General features: G+C 43.4%; 2 protein-coding genes across 6 annotated transcripts in view; one reads left to right on the forward strand and one right to left on the reverse strand.

Moving 5' to 3' along the window:
• COG7 (component of oligomeric golgi complex 7) overlaps nt 1-20866 on the reverse strand; it is a 99543-nt gene that overhangs the window by 19515 nt on the left and 59162 nt on the right. For all 5 annotated transcript variants that reach the window (XM_060125160.1, XM_060125161.1, XM_060125162.1 and 2 more), the window contains 2 exons: nt 17964-18047; nt 14188-14302 (listed from right to left, as the gene is read on the reverse strand). In XM_060125160.1, the coding sequence (XP_059981143.1) occupies nt 14188-14302; nt 17964-18047 (199 nt within the window). The remainder of the gene's footprint in view (nt 1-14187; nt 14303-17963; nt 18048-20866) is intronic.
• LOC132505076 (large ribosomal subunit protein eL32-like) lies at nt 7844-8333 on the forward strand. The gene is given in 1 exon segment (XM_060122950.1): nt 7844-8333. A coding segment is annotated over 1 exon segment (408 nt). The 5' UTR covers nt 7844-7882; the 3' UTR covers nt 8291-8333.

A 20866-nucleotide genomic window follows, 5' to 3' on the forward strand; every position in this document is an offset into this window, starting at 1 on the left:
GACCTCAATGAGGTCAGGGCTGCAGCACCTGCACATTCTGAGTCCAGCAGGAGCCCACAACCAGGAGCGAGTGCCTGTGCTTACTTGGACAGATGGGCAGTTTGCCAAATGCACACAAGGAAAAAGAGCATTCTGAGCAGAGAGAACAAAACTCATTTTTTTTTTTTTTGCGGTACACGGGCCTCTCACTGTTGTGGCCTCTCCCATTACGGAGCACAGGCTCCGGACGCGCAGGCTCAGCGGCCATGGCTCACGGGCCCAGCCGCTCCGCGGCATGTGGGATCTTCCAGACTAGGGCACGAACCTGTGTCCCCTGGATCGTCAGGCAGACTCTCAACCACTGCGCCACCAGGGAAGCCCAAAACTCATTTTTAAAAAGTGCCCATGATAAACAGAGCACATGTGAGATGATCCTGTTTGTGAAGAAGTGCGGGTACGTGCAGATCCGTAGAGAAAAGCACATGGGGAGAATAGTCCCTCAGATGCTACCAGTGACTGTCTCAGGGCAGTAGATTTTTTTTTTTTTTTTTTTTTTTTTGTGGTATGCGGGCCTCTCACTGTTGGGGCCTCTCCCGTTGCGGAGCACAGGCTCAGCGGCCATGGCTCACGGGCCCAGCCGCTCCGCGGCATGTGGGATCTTCCTGGACCAGGGCAGGAACCCGTGTCCCCTGCATCGGCAGGCGGACTCTCAACCACTGCGCCACCAGGGAAACCCAGGGCAGTGGATTTTTAATCAAAACTTTTTTTTAATTTTGAAAATGAAGAAAAAATCCTTCTGAGTGGCTGGAATGTGAGCACGTGGGGCACAGGAGAGACAGAAAGGGAGGAGATGAGGCCGCAAGCACTCCCCTGGGCAGGACTGGGAAGGGTCCCCAGTGCCAGGCCACGAGGAGTTTGGATTTAGGACCTTAGGACCTGTAGGTCCTAAGGGGCCATCAGAGGTTTTTAAGTGGGCAGGGAATCATTAGTCAGAGGGTGAGGGCAAGAACCAGGAAAGAGAAGCAAGACAGACAAAATGCAGGAAAGAAAAGAAATCTCAAGAAAAAGGGGTTTAAAAAGGCCAGGCTGGGCTCAGCAACGCTTGAGCTTTTGCACTGACTTCAGCAATGGCCTGGCCACGACAGATGGCGGCCCCTTCCTGAGCCATAGTCCCCGCAGGGCTGGCTCTTCCCGACCGAGGGCCCACCACGCAGCAGCAGCTCCGCAGAGAGGCTGCACCTGCCCATCAGATGACCTGCCGGAACCAGGAGCTGGGCCCTCTGCCTGTCACCAGGCCAGAGAGAGTGCAGGAGCCTCCCGGGCCCAGTGCCACACCTGGGAAGCACTTTTTCCCAGTGCCCAGAATCATGACTCCACGGCAGCTCCGGCTGCCTCCACAGATCTCCCAAGTCCACTGCAGCCAAACCTGGTAACTCCACAAAGGAAGAGGACCATGACATGTGGAGATTGGAGTTTTCCTGCAAATGCCTCTGCTCTAACCCACTGTGTTTGTGACCCTTGGACACATCCCTTTACAATTCCCAAAGTTCAATTTCCTCACAGGAAAAAGACTCACACTGATTTTTAAATCTCCCTCCTACTTATCATTTATCTAAGCCAAAAAGCTCCTATTGGCTGTTTAACCATCTGCTTCATAAAACTTTCAATGTTAAAACGGGAGAAAACTAGAACTAGTGCCAACTATTATATATAGGATGGCTAAACAATAAGGTCCTGCTACTGTATAGCACAGGGAACTATATTCAATATCCTGTGATACACCATAATGGTAAAGAATATGAAAAAAATATACGTATATGTATAATTGAATCAGTTTACTGTATACCAGAAACTAACACAACACTGCAAATCAACTATACTTCAATAAAATTTTTAAAAAAGAAAAAGAAAACTAGAACTAGAATGCTAGTTCACTGGGTAATTCTTTCCTATTTTCTGTATGCCTGAAAATTTTCATAATAAAACGTTGAATGAAAGGTAAAAACAAAAAAATTACCTGGATCAGCTTCTTGTTGTTGTTATGTTTTCAACCATTGTTACAATGTTACTTTATGGCCGGGAGGTTTTTCCTTCTGAACAATGCTCAACCCAGAGCCCAGCACACAGAACGATTAATAAACATTTCTTAAGTGAGTGAATGAATGAATGAGTGAGCAAATGAAAACAATCATATATTCACTAAATCTGTATATATTTATTTGCAGTGGAACAATAAGACATTATGTTCTTCCTGATGTAAGGCAACAGACAATGAACAGAGAACCACATTTTCTTGCCAAAGAATCTGAACCTGAATTTAATCCTTATCAGTAAGAGATACATAATGAAGTATTTATAGATGAAATAACATGATGCCTGGGATGTGATTTAAATACTCTAGCAAAAAATGTGAGCAGAATACATGAAACAAGAAGCCATTCTTGAAGCCAGGTGACAAGTGTCTGGGTTTCCTTGTACTATTCTCACTACTTTTGTGTGTGAGTTTGTGTACGTGAAAAGTTCTATGAAAAAAAAGTTAAAAAAATTTTTAAACTTAAAAAGTGTATTAGCCAATAGATGAAAATAAGAATCACTTGGAGCCCTTGAGTACAAGATGGCAGCACAGGAAGACCCTGAATTCACCTCTTCCCCCAGCACACCACACCCACAACTATTCATGAAATAACACCCACTGCATAAGAACTGAAAACCAGCTGAACAGCTTCCTCCGCAGCAAGGGAGAAGAGGGCCACACGAAGATGGGGAGGAGAGGCAAGATACAGCCTCACCAAACGCCCCACACAGTAGGGCAGGATCTCATGGGCAGAGCCCCTTCCTGAGCAGCAAGAGGTCTGTCTGTGCCCCGCGTCGGGCACCCCAACCCTGGGACCTGCAGCCAGACGAAGCCCCCCAAACATCTGGCTTTGAAACCAATGGAGTTTATGTGCAGGGGACCCAGGGGTCTGTGGGAATCTGAGGTACTCCTGTTGAGGAGCTCGTGCACAGACTCACCCCAGGAACCAGCGCAAAGGCAGCAGTTTGAGAGGTGACTAGATTCTATGTGAAGGAGATTCCGCTGCTAATCTTAAAGCATCTGCCAATGGCGCAGGGAGTATCTAGGGTTGACCTCGGGGACAAAGGGGCTGGAAAACGCCATTTTGCACTCTCCCTCTCCCTCGGGCGCAGTGGACAGGCGCAGACATGGCCTCGGGAAAGCTGAGGGTGTGCCCGGCTCCACACTCTCTTCCCACATCGCTAAAAGCACAGGTGTGCCCTGCCCCCAGGGCTCCTTCCCAACCTTGCTAACGCCAGTGGGCAAGTGCAGTCCACACAGGGAACACCTCGACGGGCCTGGCTCTGATAACCAGAGGGGCTTGTGCTCCTGGGCACAGGACTGTAACAATCAGAAAGTCAGTTCTGGGCAGGATATCACACCCAGGACACTATGCAGCAGACTGAGTCACATCCCCAGTCTGCAGGTGAAAAAGGGCCATTTAATTGTCCTGAAGCTTCAACCTGAGGGATAGGCTTCAGGGCTACAGAGGTGCTCTCAGGGAAGCAGGCAGGGAGGCACCATTCTTGCACCCTCCCTTGGCCTCACCACTGCTCACTGGTACCTCCTAGCAAGGAGCTTATACACTCGTCTGAAGTCCCGATGCTTGCAACTGTTGCCCAGGAGACACCTCCAGATCTCCCAGTCTGGAGGTCAGTAGGGTCTATGATTGCAGTCCCATAGGACTGTATACATCTGCATACTTCAAAAGCTGCTGCCTGAGTATCTGGCTTCCAATCAGCCTGAATCTGGGTGCTGAGTGAGATCATTCCCTTTGGAACACTGACAGGTCTTGGTGCATCCTCAACAACGGGAGCCTATCAAGAATAAGCCAGGCTACTCAGACAATCACAGAGGTTTGAGAGACAACCAAGAGCTAGGGAAAGGTTGAATGATAAGGCTCATCTCCTATACAAGGTCACTCCTTCAAGACTGGGAGGGGTGGCTCCTTTGCCTATTACATAGAAGCCAACATAGAGAGTCAAGCAAAATGAGGAAACAGAGGAATAATTTCCAAATGAAAGAATAAGACAAAACCTGAGAAAAAGGCCTGAATGAAACAGAGATAAGTAATCTACCTGATAAAGAGGCTCACCCAACTTGGGCAAAGAATGGATAAACATAATGAGAACATCTACAAAAAGGTAGAAAATGTAAGAAAGTACCAAACAGAAGCTGGAGAGCTGAAGAATACAATAAGAGAACTAAAAAATACATTAGAGGGGTTCAATAGCAGACTAGATAAAGTAGAAGAACAAATCACTGACCTGGAAGACAGAGCAGTGGAACTCATTCAAACAGATCAGCAAAAAGAAAAAAGAACTTTAAAAAGTGAAGATAATTTAACAGACCTATGGCAACATCAAGTAGATATAACATTTGCATTATAGGGGTCCCAGAAGGAGAAGAGAGAGAGAAATGGGAAGAAAACTTATTTGAAGAAATAATGGCTAAAAACTTCCCTAACCTGGGGAAGGAAACAGACATTGAGGTCCAGGACACACAGAGTTCCAAACAAGATGAACCCCTAAGAGATTCCCACCAAGATACATTATAATTAAAATGTCAGAAGTTAAAGAAAGAATCTTAAAAACAGCAAGAAAAAAAACCCAACTTGTATGTGCAAGGAAACCACCATAAGATTATCAGCTGATTTTTTCAACAGAAACTCTAAAAGCCAGAGGGACTGGCATGTTATATTCAAAGTACTGAAAGGAAAAAACTTCCGACCCAGAATACTCTACCAGGCAAGGCTATCATTCAGAATTGAAAGAGAGATAGTTTTCAAGACAAGCAAAACTTAAAGGAGTTCACACCACTAAACCAGCCTTATAAGAAATATTAAAGGGTCTTCTTTAAGCTGAAAAGAAAAGGTACTAATAACAAGAAAACATATGAAAATAAAAATCTCTCTGGTGAAAGATGAATATATAGTAAAGGTAGTAGATTACTTATAAAGCTAGTATGAAAGTTAAAAGAAAAAAGTAGTAAAATTAACTACAATAATTAGTTAAGGGATACTCAAAATAAAAAGATGTAAAATATGACATCAAAAACATTTAACGTGACAGGGGGGAGTAAAAATGTAGAGTTTTTAAAATGCATTCAAGGGCTTCCCTGGTGGTGCAGTGGTTGAGAGTCCGCCTGCCGATGCAGGGGACATGGGTTCGTGCCCCGGTCCAGGAAGATCCCACATGCCGCGGAGTGGCTGGGCCTGTGAGCCATGGCCACTAAGCCTGCGCGTCCGGAGCCTGTGCTCCGCAGCAGGAGAGGCCACAACAGTGAGAGGCCCGCGTACCGAAAAAAATAAATAAATAAATATAATGCATTCAAATTTAAGTTGCTACTGGGCTTCCCTGGTGGCGTAGTGGTTAGGAATCCACCTGTCAAAGCAGGGGACACAGGTTCAAGCCCTGGTCCGGGAAGATCCCACAAGCCTCAGAGCAACTAAGCCCGTGTGCCACAGCTACTGAGCCTGCACTCTAGAGCCTGAGAGCCACAACTACTGAAGCCTGCATGCCTAAAGCCTGTGCTCCACAACGAGAGAAGCCAACACGATAAGAAGCCCACGCACTGCAACAAAGAGTAGCCCCTGCTCGCCGCAACTAGAGAAAGCCCGCATGCAACAACGAAGACCCAACGCAGCCAAAAAATAAATAAGTAAATTTAAAAAAAAATTTAAGTTGCTACCAACTTAAATTATACTGCCATATATATATATATATTTGGCAGTATGCTATATATACATATTTATATATATATTTAATATATATTAGTATATTTATATATGCTAATATAGTACATATTTTTATATATACTAATATAGTATATTTTATATATATGTGTGTGTGTGTGTGTGTATATATATATATATATATAGAGAGAGAGAGAGAGAGAGAGAGAGAGGGAGAAAGAGCGAGAGAGAGAGAGAGAGAGAGCCACTGTTATATGTGAACCTCATAGTAAGCACAAAGCAAAAACCTACAGTAGATACACAAAATATAATGAGAAAGGAATATAAACATAATACTAAAGAAATTCATCAAACCACAAGGGAAGAGAAGAAGGAACAGAGAGGAACTACAAAACAGCCAGAAAATAATGAACAAAATGGCAGTAAGTTCATACTTATTACTTTAAATGTAAATGGACTAAATTCTCCAATTAAAAGACACAGAGTGGCTGAATGGATAAAAAACAAGACTCATCTATGCTTCCTACAAGAGACTCACTTCAGATCTAAGGACACACACAGACTGAAAGTGAAGGGATAGAAAAAGATTTTCCATGCAAATGGAAATGAAAAGAAAGCCAGTGTAGCTATACTTATATCAGACAAAACAGACTTTAAAACGAAGAATGTAATAAAAGACAAAGAATGTCATTACATAATGATTAAGGGGTCAGTCCATCAAGAGGGTGTAACATTTGTAAACATTTATGCACCCAACATAGAAGCACCTAAATATATAAAGCGAATATTAACACATCTAAAGGGAGAAATTGACAGCAATACAATAATAGTAGGGGGCTTTAATATCCCACTTACATCATTGGATAGATCATCCAGACAGAAAATCAAGAAAATATCAGCCTCAAATAACCTGTTAGACTAGATGGCCACGTGTGTGTGTGTGTGTGTGTGTGTGTGTGTGTGTGTGTGTATGAAACACTCCAGCCAAAAAGCAGCAGCAGCAGAATACACACTCTTCTCAAGTGTACATGGAACATTCTCCAGGACATATCACATGTTAGGCCACAAAACAAGTCAATAAATTTAAGAAGATTGAGACCATATCAAGCATCTTTTCCAATTACAATGGTATGACACTAGAAATCAAGAAGGAAACTGGAAAAATCACAAATATGTGGAGATTAAACAACATGCTACTGAACAACCGATGGGTCAATGAAGAAATCATAAGGGAAATCAAAAATACCTTGAAACAAATGAAAATGGAAGTACAACCACCCCAATCTATAGAATGCAGCAAAAGCAGTTCTAAGCAGGAAGTTCAAAACAATACAGACCTACCTCAAGAAACAAGAAAATTTTCAAATAAATAATCTAACTTAACACCTAAAAGAGCTAGAAAAAAGAAGAAGAAATGAAGCCCAAAGTTAGTAGAAGGAAGTAAATAATAAAGATGAAAATGGAAATAAATGAAATAGAAACTAAAAAACAACAGAAAAGATCAATAAAACTAAGAGCTGGTTCTTTGAAAGGATAAACAAAATTGACAAACCTTTAGCTAGACTCACCAAGAAAAAAAGAGAGAAGTCTCAAATAAATAAAAGCAGAAATGAAAAGAGGAGAATGATATCACAGAAATACAAAGGATCATATAAGACTACTATGAACAATTATACACCAAAAAACTGGATAACATAGAAGAAATGGATAACTTCCTAGAAACATACAATCTTCTATGATTGACTCACGAAGAAATAGAAAATCTGAATAGACCAATTACTAGAAAGGAGATTGAATCAGTAGTCAAAAACCTCCCAACAAACATAAGTCCAGGACAACACAGCTTCACTGGTGAATTCTACCAAACATTCAAAGAAGATTTAATACATATCCATCTCAAACTCTTCCAAAAAACTGAAGAGGGGGAACATTTCCAAACTTAATTCATAAGAACAGCATTACTCTGATACCAAAACCAGAAAAGACACCACAAAAAAATAAAACTACAGGCCAATATCCCTGGTGAACATAGATGCAAAAATTCTCAACCAAATATCAGCAAACGAGGAAGTCCCATCAGCCTCGTGCACTACCTTCCCTCCCCTCTCTTCCTCGGCGCTGCCTACGGAGGTGGCCACCATCTCCTACTTAGCATCATGGCTGCCCTCAGACCCCTCGTGAAGCCCAAGATGGTCAAAAAGAGGACCAAGAAGTTTATCCGGCACCAGTCAGACCAATATGCCAAAATTAAGCGGAACTGGCGGAAACCCAGAGGCATTGACAACAGGGTGCGCAGGAGATTCAAGGGCCAGATCTTGATGCCCAACATCGGTTACGGGAGCAACAAGAAAACAAAGCACATGCTGCCCAGCGGCTTCCGGAAGTTCCTAGTCCACAATGTCAAGGAGCTTTAAGTGCTGCTGATGTGCAACAAGTCTTACTGTGCTGAGATTGTGCACAACGTCTCCTCCAAGAACCGCAAAGCCATTGTGGAGAGAGCAGCCCAGCTGGCCATCAGAGTCACCAATCCCAACACCAGGCTGCACAGCGAAGAAAATGAATAGACAGCTCGTGTGCACGTTTTGTTTAATAAAACTGCAAAACAGCCATCTGGCATTTCCCCCTTGGTTTTACTCTTCAGTTTGTTTGACAGCTTGTCACAGAGATTGCTCTTTTGCCTGTTCGTGCTCTGTGGAACCTTCTGTTTGGAAGGCGCTTGTAAAGGATACGTGATCCCTCCTTCATGGGGCCCAGGCCTCAGGCGCCCAGAGCAGCCTTGGTCAGCTCCAGGTGGGCTCGGGAAGATGTGGCCCTCAGACCACAGTAGGTTCTGAGACCCCTGGTTGAAGGACCTTCCATCTTGGAGCAAGTAGTCATTTTTAGCCTCACTTTATAAAGTTAGGAATTACCCTGTGTGGTTCTTGTGAAGATTGAGGACAATCAAGTTTCCTTTTCAACTACAGTCCTCGACCTTAGTCAACAGTACCTAGAATTCAGCTGTTTTATGAGGCTAAGAGGCCATTTTTCCAAGACATGGTATTAAGTGGCAGCACAGGTCACATGGAATAGGGCATGTGGCACTCTATAGCACAAGATCGGATTTAAGGCCCTTAGTTCAGTAGATAAATGTCTTACAGATTGGCTCCTGTTCAAAACTCAGTCTGAAACATTTGAGTAAATTGTTGGTCATTGTGTGACTTCTTTGAATTGACATGGGAAGCATTCTGATAGTCTTTTGACTACTGAGTAGAGGAACTGTGCGGAGAAAACAGTAACAGTTTAGGATCTGTCCTTTATTAACCTGGGATAGCAGAAAATTCTTTGGCCTGTCGCTTAATGTTTCTGTGTCCTTGATACTAAAAACTAGAAAGGACGTGTTCACAAACCACCTGGTTACATCTCGATGGGGGGACATGAAAGGTGGTTTGTACTTTTTCATTTGTGCTTTCCTGTCTCTCAGTTTGCTACGTTAAGAGTTTTGGGATTAGAAAAAAACATTACATCTAATTCCCTACCCCACTCACCTGCCTCTGCAAAAATAATACACATTTCTGATTTATCACTGCCAATGAGAAATAAAGCATTTTGGATTCTAAAGTGTGAAATATATATATATATATATATATATATATTAGCAAACGAAATTCAACGATACATTAAAAAGATCATACACCATGATCAAGTGGGATTTATCTCAGGGATACAATATTCACAAATCAATGTGATATACCACATTGACAAAATGAAGGATAGAAATCATAGGATCATCTCAATTGACATTTGACAAAATTTGACATTTGACAAAATTCAACATCCATTTATGATAAAAACTCTCAACAAAGTAAGTATAGAGTGAGTATCTCAACATAATAAGGGCCGTATATGACAAACCTACAACTAATATCATACTCACTGATGAAAAGCTGAAAGTTTCTCCTCTAAGATCAGGAAGAAGACAAGGATGCCCACTCTTGCCACTTTTATTCAACTTAGTGTTGGTAGTCCTAATCATGGTAATTAGGCAAGAAAAAGAAATAAAAGGCATCCAAATAGGAAAGTAAGAAGTAAAACCATCACTATTTGCAGATGACACAATTCTACATATAGAAAACGTTAATAGACTGCAGCAAAAAACTCTCAGAACTAATAAATGAATTCAGTAAAGTTGCAGGATATAAAATCAATATACAGAATACTGATTGGGTTTCTGTACACTAATAACAAACTATCAGAAAGGGAAATCAGCAAAGCAATCCCATTTACAATTGCATCAAAAAGAAAAAATACCCAGGAGTAAATTTAACCAAGGAAGTGAACCACCTGTATACTGAAAACTGTAAGACACTGATGGAAGAAATTTAAAAAGACACATATACGTGAACAGATATTCCATGGTCATGGACTGGAAGAATTAATATTGTTAAAATGTCTGTACTACCCAAAGCAATCTACAGATTCAGTGCAATCCCTATCAAAATTTCAATGGCATTTTTCACAGAATTAGAACAAATAATTATAAAATTTGTATGGAACCACAGAAGACCCTAAATAACCAAAGCAGTCTTGAGAAAGAAGGACAAAGCTGGAGAAATCACACTCCCTGATTTCAAACTATATTACAAAGCTACAGTAATCAAAACGGTATGGTATTGGCATAAAAACACAAAGATCAATGGAACAGATTACAGAGCCCAGAAATAAACCCACACATATATGGTCAATTAATTTGTGACAAAGGAAGCAAAAATATACAAAGTGGACAGGACAGCCTCTTCAAAAAACGGTGTTAGCAAAACTGGACAACCACATGCAAAAGAACGAAACTGGACCACTGTCTTACATCATATACAAAAATTAACTCAAAATGGATTAAAGACTTGAATGTAAAACCAAAAACCATAAAATATCTAGGCAGTAAGCTCCCTGACATTGTTCTTAGCAATATTTTTTTGGATCTGACTCCAGAGGCAATGGCAATAAAAGAAAAAATAAACAAATGAACTACATCAAACTAAAAAGCTCCTGGGGGCTTCCCTGGTGGTGCAGTGGTTAAGAATCCGCCTGCCAATGCAGGGGACATGGGTTTGAGCCCTGGTCCAGGATGATCCCACATGCTGCAGAGCAACTAAGCCCATGTGCCACAACTATTGAGCCTGCACTCTAGAGCCCATGAGCCACAACTACTGAAGCCCACGTGCCTAGAGCCCGGACTCCACAACAAGAGAAGCCACAGCAATGAGAAGCCTGCACACTGCAATGAAGAGTAGTCCCCAGCTGCCACAACTACAGAAAGCCCACGCACAGCAACGAAGACCCAACACAGCCAAAAATAAATAAATTAAATAAATAAATATTTAAAATAAATAAATAAAAAGCTCCTGTACAGCAAAGGAAACCATCAACAGAACAAAAAGGCAACCTACTGAATAGAAGAAGGTACAGTAGTCCCCCCTTATCTGTGGTTTTGCTTTTTGAGATTTCAGTTACCTAAAGTCAACTACAGTCCAAAAACAGTAAATGGAAAATTCCAGAAAAGAAACAATCCATATAGCAAGCTTTAAAATGCATTAAGTAGCATGATGAAATCTCATCCTGTCCCACCCTGCCCCACCCTGTCCCGCCTGGGACATGAGTCATCCCTTTGTCCAGTGTACTGTTACTGTATATACCACCCACGCATTAGTATAGGAGAAAACACAGTATATACAGGGTTCAGTACTATCCATAGTTTCAGGCATCCATTGGCGGTCTTGGAACACATCCCCTGTGGACAAGGGGGCACTACTGTATTTGCAAATCATATAATCAATAAGGGGCTAATATCCAAATATATAAAGAACTCAATAACAAAAAACAACAGTCTGATTAAAAAAATGGGCAGAGGGCTTCCCTGGTGGCGCAGTGGTTGAGAGTCTGCCTGCCGATGCAGGGGACATGGGTTCATGCCCCGGTCCGGGAGGATCCCACATGCCGCAGAGCAACTAAGCCCGTGCACCACAACTACTGAGCCTGTGCACCACAACTACTGAGCCTGTGTGCCACAGCTACTGAAGCCCGTGTGCCTAGAGCCCATGCTCCACAAGAGAAGCCACCGCAATGAGAAGCCCGCCCACCACAACGAAGAGTAGCTCTCGCTCGCCACAACTAGAGAAAGCCCACGTGCAGCAACAAAGACCCAACGCAGCCAAAATAAATTAATTAACTAATTAAATTTATTTAAAAAATAAATAAATAAAAATAAAATAAAATATATGCCTGTATATATAGTCAATTTGATAGGCTGCAAAATGATCTATCCTACTTTCATTTGCAGCTCTGAGGATTATTAAAGTTAAAACATTTCTTTATATGTTTTAGCTTATTTGAATGCCTTCATGTTGTTTACTTATTCTTCCATGGGTGTTCATCTTTTTCTTACTGACTTGTAAGAAATTTTATAAAATGAGGATATTAACCATCATCTATCATATATGTTGCTATTATTTTCCAGTTTATCATTTATCTTTCAATTTACTTTACAGTTTCTTTTTTTTTAAAATATTTATTTGTTTATTTATTTGGCTGCAGCGGGTCTTAGTTGCAGCACGTGGGATCTTAGCTGCACCATGCAGGATCTTTAGTTGTGGCAGATGGGATCTAGTTCCCTGACCGGGGATCAAACCCGGGCCCCCCGCACTGGGAGCATGGAGTCTTAGCCACTAGACCACCAGGGAAGTCCCCTCCTTTACAGTTTCTATCTTTCATTTCAAAAAAGTCTTCCCTTCCCTATCACGAAGATTAATTAATATTCACTCATAGTTTAGCTTAGCAGGTTTCACATTTTAAATTTGAATTTTAAATAGAATTTTTTTTCAAAAATTATATAAGTACCATTAATGTTTATAATCCTATGAAACTTATGGAGATTTTATTTGTATTACTTTTGCAAACAGTTTATAGAAATGTGACAACTATGCCTATTCTGTGGGATAAAAATCTTGACATATTGATTCAATCAAATGTGCTTATTATACGGAACAATTCCTCTTTTCTTCTCATTAATTTTCCTTTTTGATCTGTCAAAGCCTAAACGAGAGGTACAAGATTTTCTCAGTACTAATGTGGTTTTGTCATACGTCTGCCAGCTTCTTCTTTATATACTTCAGTGCTGTGTTACTGGCCACATAAGGGTACCTGACTACTACAGGTTCACTGTGGAATCCACCCGTTATTGACATAAAGAATCATTTAGTCTCATTTATTATCTTTTGATTTGATTCAACTTCTTTAATAATGATGCAGTCATCTTGTTTTCTTTTTATTTGAATTTACATGAGATGTCTTTTAGCAACCCTTTATTTTTAACCTTTCGATGTGATTTTATTTTCAGTGCAGTACCTTCTCTTGAGCTGCTGAATCCTTTATATACCAAGTGATTTTTTTTCTGTCTCTTCAGTATTACAGAGGGAGGCCTATAATGCCCAATGTTAGGGATAAGATGATTTTGGATCAGAGAGTATGTGGTCCCTGTTCAATCTGTCAGGCCCAGACAATGAGAAAAAGGAAAGTGTTAACATATTATATTTTTTTTACCTTGCCAGTTTAGAGATCCACGAGCCTTGGGGAGTTGGAAGCTCACTACAGCCAGAGGCATTTGGACAGAAGTGTTGTTAACCTCTACACTGAAGAGTTTATTTTTTTTTTATTTATTTATTTTTTTCAACAAATTTATTTAGTTAGTTAGTTTTGGCTGCATTGGGTCTTCGTTGCTGCGTGCAGGCTTTCTCTAGTTACGGCTAGCGGGGGCTACTCTTCGCTGCAGTGAGCGGGCTTCTCATTGCGGTGGCCTCTCTCGTTGCGGAGCACGGGCTCTAGGCGCACAGGCTTCAGTAGTTGTGGCCCGCGGGCTCTAGAGCGCAGGCTCAGTAGTTGTGGCACATGGGCTTAGCCGCTCCGCGGCACGTGGGATCCTCCCAGACCAGGGCTCAAACCCATGTCCCCTGCACCGGCAGGCGAACTCCCAACCACTGCGCCACCAGGGAAGTCCCTGAAGAGTTTATTTTTGTCTTGACAAGAAAAACTCTTCTTATGAGGTGCCACTTTACTTGACAGGTGGTCCACACAGAGGGGGAACAAAGAGAGAGAAAACACCTGGCGGGTCCCTTGCCCTGTGACCTCCCTTCTATCACCAATGAATGCCTACGACCCCAGGCCCACCTGCCACCACCTCCCAACTGACGGCACTGGGGGAGTTCCCCAGGGATGCCCTGCATACAGTAAGCCTTCCCTAAATCCACTCTGTCCCGCAGAAGTCCCTCAGAGGGTGCAAAAAGAGAACCCCAATCTTTCTCAGTCACGACTGTACACTTTGACAACTATTTCAGTGAGAGTGTGGAGGACGGGTATGATGAGGGTAAGGTGCTACAAGGGGCATGCGATCACATCCAAGCCCGCCGCTCTCTTTCCTGCAGGTCTCTCTTACCTTGCTCAGGAGGAAACGGCAGCTTTCCAGCGTGCAAAGCCAGCTCTAGGGCTGAGTCCTCCTGAGTCACAAATGGCTCAAGGTTCAGGGGGAGGGACATGATATACTGCCCGATCTGAAACAAAAGAAAGCACTGTCAGCCCAACGTTGACACATGCGGCGGTAACTATTTCATGCAGTACGTTTATGTGAAGGCAAATGGTGGACAGACAAAACTGCAAGACCTTACAGCAGCTCCAGGTCTGATCTTTCCAGTGTGTGGTAATACTGGTGAGGCAACATCTGAAAAAAAAGTCACCGGTAGTTTGCACATAGATCATAGATTCATCCTTCTCACTCATGGCCTCAGTTTTTTGGAATGCATTCAGTGCGAGCTCTACCTCAAATGAGTAATGGATACTGAAATGCTTTGTAAAATTTAAAGCACTTGTGTAAATATAAGTCATTATTACTGTTCATAGATGAAAAACCAGTAAGATGCTAATGTCAACAAGTGCATGGTCAAGCAAGAATTTCAATCCTGTCTTCTGGATTTGGATCTGGGTCTCTTCCTTCTAAGTGATTTAACCAGGCGAAGGAAGGAATTTTGTTGGGGAAAAAAGCAGTTTATAATTATAAATTAATCTGGAGGGAAAACTGTATGTTTTCATAATACAAACTCTAGAAAATAAACCTTCTTGGTTGGTTAGGAATCGCAAAGGCAGGGTTACAAGACATTTGGGATAAGCCCATGAGTAATTCAGGATTTGTCATGTGTTTGTCAGATACACATGACTGTCATCATGGATACATTTTAGACACCTATTTCTATTACAACTCACAACTGTTTAGCATTTTAAGGTAAGTATATGTGTCATTTCAAAATGAGGTTGATTTTCAGGTTACGACAACGTAATATATATTTTCTTAAAAAGGTATTGGAGCCTGTTGTTGATTTTTTTGGCTCCATATTGATTTCACACATTCATTCCATCTTAGAGTTGATACTGATTCTGCAAGCTAAAAGTCCAAGGACTGTTAGAGAAAGATCTTCTCGATCTGGCCTTACATACACCTATACGGTAGCAGGTGTCCAGAAGTTAAGACAGACTCCCAAAATCTACCAGCCCAGAGGACTACAGGATGGTTACACCTTCATCTCCAAACACTTAATGTGGCCCATTGTGCTAACAAAAAATTGTGTTTGGTCTCCCTTTAAGGCGCTATGTACATAGATGGTAAAATGAAAAAAATCAGCACCTTTTCCTTTCATTTACTTAGTAAGTAAAACACTCTAGTTTGAGTGTCTTTCACTCGAACTAGACAAGTGGTCACTTACGTCACTAATAACCACAACCACTGTACATTATTTCAGCTTGAAATGGCAACAAATTCATCATTTTTCCCCAAGGCTGGAGGAAGGGAAGGATGCTGACTTCTGGGGTTAGGATTTCTCCATTGTAATTCCACTCAGCAAGCACTTCCTGAATACCTACTATGTGCAGAGACCACAGGCATATTCCTGTATTTGGTACCCCTTTCATCTGTAGCCATCACCTCTTGGCTAAATCCACAAACCCAGCTTTACTTGAAATAAAGAATCATCATCGATATGCCTTGCATCTATGTTGTTTTATTTCTTCAAAGGATTTTCTCCTATTTCATCCCCTTATAATGCTCACACAGTTCTGCATGGGTGAGGGCATTCACCAGCAAGGCAAAGCATCGGTTAGGTGCAAATTTTCAATAATCTGACATCTCAAACTTGAATTAAATGGCCTTAGACTGTGAGGATTGCTGTGTTTCCTAGAGAGATTCCACAATGCCAAGTTTTTCTTGGGAGTTCTGTCTATGTTTATTTCTTGGAAATCAACGTGGGAAGGGATGCTCACCATCACACCTGTAGATGTTTGTCTGCTATTCTCCCATATTCAATAAATACTCCTTGATATCCTGGCTGGGTAAGCGCAGTGACTCAGGAAAAATGAACAGCTCTGTGGTCAGAAGGACCTGGGTTTGAGTTCTGCCTCTACCACTGTGTGACGTTGGGCAACTTACTTAATCTGTCGGGGCCTTGGTTTCGCCATCTCTGAAATGAGGGTGATCTCATACTTACTTCAGAGGGCTGTGGCAAAGATGAAACTAATATGCGTGAGACACACATAAAGCACCAGGCTTCCTAACAGAGTGACTGCTGAATGAGTGGCTTCCCTGCCCCACTCCCATCCCCCAGAGCCTTGGTGCTTCTGACCGCAAAACACGGCTGCCACCAACCGGCTCACAAAGTTGTTGTTAAGATAAAATTCGGTCTATACTGCACACTATCTCATGGCACCAATAAGAGCCTAGCACTGCCCCTGTACACAGTACGTGCTCAGTAGATATTCATTTCCTGAGCCGAGGTCATCAGGAGATGACCTCATAAGGACGATGCCTACCTGGGGGCTGACAAGTGGCAGCCGGTGGGAAAAGAGCCCTGGCCTGAAAACGCCCCCTCGCCTTCCTTACTCCTCTGTGTTTAAAATCAACTCGATAGCCTTTCGAGTTCCTTCTAAGCAACATCGTTTCTGGAATCAATTTCGATTGTAATACACATGTCTCAATTCTAAAAATAAGATTATTCTCATTGGTTGTAAAGACCAACCAACATTTTTAGTTCCATCCGTCCAGGGTATTGAATAATGCCCTGAAAAACAGAGGAAAACAATTGCTGTTTTGGACTTGCTCAGTGAACAGAGAGAGGAAAGCCATCCTCCTTGCTACTCACCAGTGGGATCACACACACTTCCTCTAACTGTACAATATTTACTTCTAAAATTCCTTTGCAGGGGCCTCCCTGGTGGTCCAGTGGGTAAGACTCCACACTCCCAATGCAGGGGGCCCGGGTTCGATCCCTGGTTGGGGAACTAGATTCCGCATGCATGCTGCAACTAAGAGTTCGCATGCCGCAACTAAGGAGCCCGCATGCCGCAACTAAGAGCCCACATGTCACAACTAAAGATCCCGCATGCTGCAACAAAGATCCCACATGCCGCAACTAAGACCCAGCGCAGCCAAAATAAATAAATAAATATTTTAAAAAATAAAATAGGGCTTCCCTGGTGGCGCAGTGGTTGAGAGTCTGCCTGCTGATGGAGGGGACACGGGTTCGTGCCCCGGTCTGAGAAGATCACACATACTGCGGAGCAGCTAGGCCTGTGAGCCATGGCCACTGAGCCTGCACGTCCGGAGCCTGTGCTCCGCAATGGGAGAGGCCACAACAGTGAGAGGCCCGCGTACCGCAAAAAATAAAATAAAAAATAAAAATAAAATAAAATTCCTTCGTATCTATTACAACAGTCATAACTTACACAGGGGTGGGTTCTAAAGTGAGAGCTCAAGGCAGAAATCACCTATCTCAAAATCACCCCTGAAAATTGCAGAACTCCCCCATAGTGTGAGGAAGACACAGTTGGGGTCTATCATTCCTGTACAGCATTTCTTATGCTCACTGACATTTAAGAGCAATGGAGCTGGACTCATACTCTGATGCCCTCAGGCACTGGCCACACCTCGTATTGAGAGGGATGGGGGAGGGGCGGGAATGTGGTAGGCTTTGAAATCAGCATGTGTTTCATCAGCTGATTTAAGGAAATCAACCGCATTTCCTTAAAGTCATGGATATGGATGGGGACTATCCAAAAGCAAAGGTCCAGACAGAAGCGATGCAGCAAGGACCGCTTTACCCAGAAGGGCCAGACACGACAAGGTCTCAGATGCTGTGACCAGCGCAGAGAAAAGCGCACAGAGTCTCTTACATTGCTGATGTACTCAAGAGGAGTGAGACTGAAGGTGGGCAGGTCATCGGTCAGGGTTTCTCCAATGCCGGCGGTGTTCCAGCTCTAGGGGAGGAAGGAGAGGAAAGAGTCAATGTCACAGCACCCAGGAGCACACGAAAGCACCACATGCTGGAAACTACATGAAGAACGCAGCATCACCACAGGCACTATCTTTTCTCAGAGCTGGCCTTTGGAATCATCACCACGTGGCAGACCAGGGATTTCTCTTCTTTAAGGCATCACCTTGAAGCCTGCCATAGAGAAAGTAATCCTCTCTCTCTCTGCATCCTTTCAGATCCATAAAGCAGGAAATCCCACCTTCTCCACTCAACTGTTCGATGGGAACTGATCCCTCCTGTGTTTACCCGCTCAGAACGTGAAAGGAAGAGTTGGATATTCTTGTTCTGAGTTTCTCTACAGGGTGAGGGCAACCGGTTAACACCTGCTGGCACAGGGAGCCTCACTAACTCCCGGGTCATCAGCCAGCACTCTGAAGAGACCAGGACCCCCTAAAATCCTCCACAGAGACCATATGTGAATGGAAGCCCTGTCTGGTTGCAGGAATATCCAAACCACATTCACCAACACTGCTTTACTAAGTTAAAGTGCTGCTTTTATTCCACCTGCTTTCTGGATCTATGTCTCAACTGACTCAGAACTCAAAGGGAAAGGGATGAGAAGGAGCCTCCAAACTCCACCAACAGCTCCTTTGTCCTCTTCAGGACCCCGTCTGGAGACCTGCGGCACCAACACGTCTTCTTTCATCATTCAATGGGACTATGACGTCACTGTGGGAGCCTTCCCAGCCTCCCCTACAGAGTCAGGCCAATTACCAGCACACAGGTGGTTAATTATCAGTATGGCACAGCTTTCCACAGAAATCTAGTTGCTTAATTCTTACCTGAGTTACCCGAAGGCCAGCCTGGAAAACAAGGCCCTTTCTGGCTGGACTCCTGGAGTGACTCCCAAGGTCACGTGGTAGCTGCTCTCTGCAGCCACCTGACGCCCGATCTGGTTGCTTGATCCTTTAAGGAGCTTTCCGGGAATGTCATGACCGTGTCCACCCCTGCGATCCCAGCCCAGGCCAAGCCTCAGCCGTCCTCCCCACACTCTCTAGCACCAACTCGACTCTAATTTTCCTGCTCTAGACAAAGCCTTTTCTTCCCCACCCCTGCCCCTATAGTTTTCTAAACTCCTTGTTGTTGTTTTTTTATAAATGTATTTATTTGTTTTTATTTTTGGCTGTGTTGGGTCTTTGTTGCTGTGCGTGGGCTTTCTCTAGCTGTGGTGAGTGGGGGCTACTCTTCGTTGCTGTGCGCGAGCTTCTCATTGCAGTGGCTTCTCTTGTTGCAGAGCACGGGCTCTAGGCACATGGACTTCAGTAGTTGTGGCACGCAGGCTCAGTTGTTCCATGGCATGTGGGATCTTCCCGGACCAGGGATCGAACCTGAGTCCCCTCCATTAGCAGGTGGATTCTTAACCACTGTGCCACCAGGGAAGCCCTCCTTGCTGTTTTTTAAGAATCGTCTTTCGTTTCAAAATATCCTACTTTTTTCAGTTAACTCCCACCCCACACGGAAGGAACACGCCAATCATGCACGTGCACCCAGTGCCCATGCCGTATAGCACCCTGTGCCAGGTTTTGTAGGGAGGAGACAAAGAATTGGCAATCTTAGTTCTTGCTCTCCTTGGGGAACCAAGACCCCGACACACTCCCACCCTATACCCCCTACACCTACACACACACACACACACACACACACACACACACACACACACACACACACACACGCACAGGCTTCCACTTCAAGAGTTCTCAGTGGCAGAAGTTCTCAGTCAGGTTTTATACAATAAGAGTTCAGAGGAGCAAGAACCTAGGGTGGCTAGAGAAGGGGCCGGCCACAGGATGCATGAGGTGCAGAGAGGGAAGGCTAGAAAGAGAATGCACAGCTGTGAACACCAGGCTAAGAAAAGGGAAAATGACGGGGCTTCCCTGGTGGCGCAGTGGTTAAGAATCCGCCTACCAGTGCAGGGGACACAGGTTCGAGCCCTGGTCCGGGAAGATCCCACATGCCGCTGAGCAACTAAGCCCTTGTGCCACAACTCCTGAAGCCCGGGTGCCGAGAGCCTGTGCTCTGCATCAAGAGAAGCCGCCGCAATGAGAAGCCCGCGCACCGCAATGAAGAGTAGCCCCCGCTCACCGCAACTAGAGAAAGCCTGCGCACAGCAACAAAGACCCAACACAGCCAAAAATATATAAGTAAATAAAATAAATTTTAAAAAAAGAAAAGAAAAGGGAAAATGAAAGAGAGAGAGAGAGAAGAGGGAGGGCAGGAGGGAGGTTGGGAGGCAGATAGAGAGAGATGGAAAGGTAACCTGTAGAGTTCAAAAGAGACGTAAAAGACACATCACACATCCCCCAATCCCAATGTGCAGAACTAATCTGGATCCTGATTCAAACAGTTAAATCATGACATTTATAAAACAAATGGAAATTTGAACACTGATGATATTAAGGAATTATTTTTAATTGTATTTTTTAAAGGTGATTATGATACTGTGATTTTTTAGAGTTCTTATTTTAGATAAGGGGTATACATGAAACAGAACGGCCAAGAGTTGATCACTGACGAAACAGGATGGTGAGGACACCCTCTACTCGTGCATATGTATGAAAATTTCCATAGCAAAATGTTGTTTAAAATAGACGATCACACTGACTGGGGGGAGCCAAGCAAGGGATCTGAATGCGGAGAGACAAAATCAGAGCGATGCTTTAGGAAGATTCATGCAGCAACTCTGAGAAGGGCTGTGGGCGGAGAGGAAGATGAAAGGCTCGAGAAACAATTCAGAGATGACGAGAACCCAAACCAGGGCAGTGG

The sequence above is a fragment of the Lagenorhynchus albirostris genome, chromosome 15, assembly GCF_949774975.1.
Source record: "Lagenorhynchus albirostris chromosome 15, mLagAlb1.1, whole genome shotgun sequence".
Taxonomy (NCBI): domain Eukaryota; kingdom Metazoa; phylum Chordata; class Mammalia; order Artiodactyla; family Delphinidae; genus Lagenorhynchus; species Lagenorhynchus albirostris.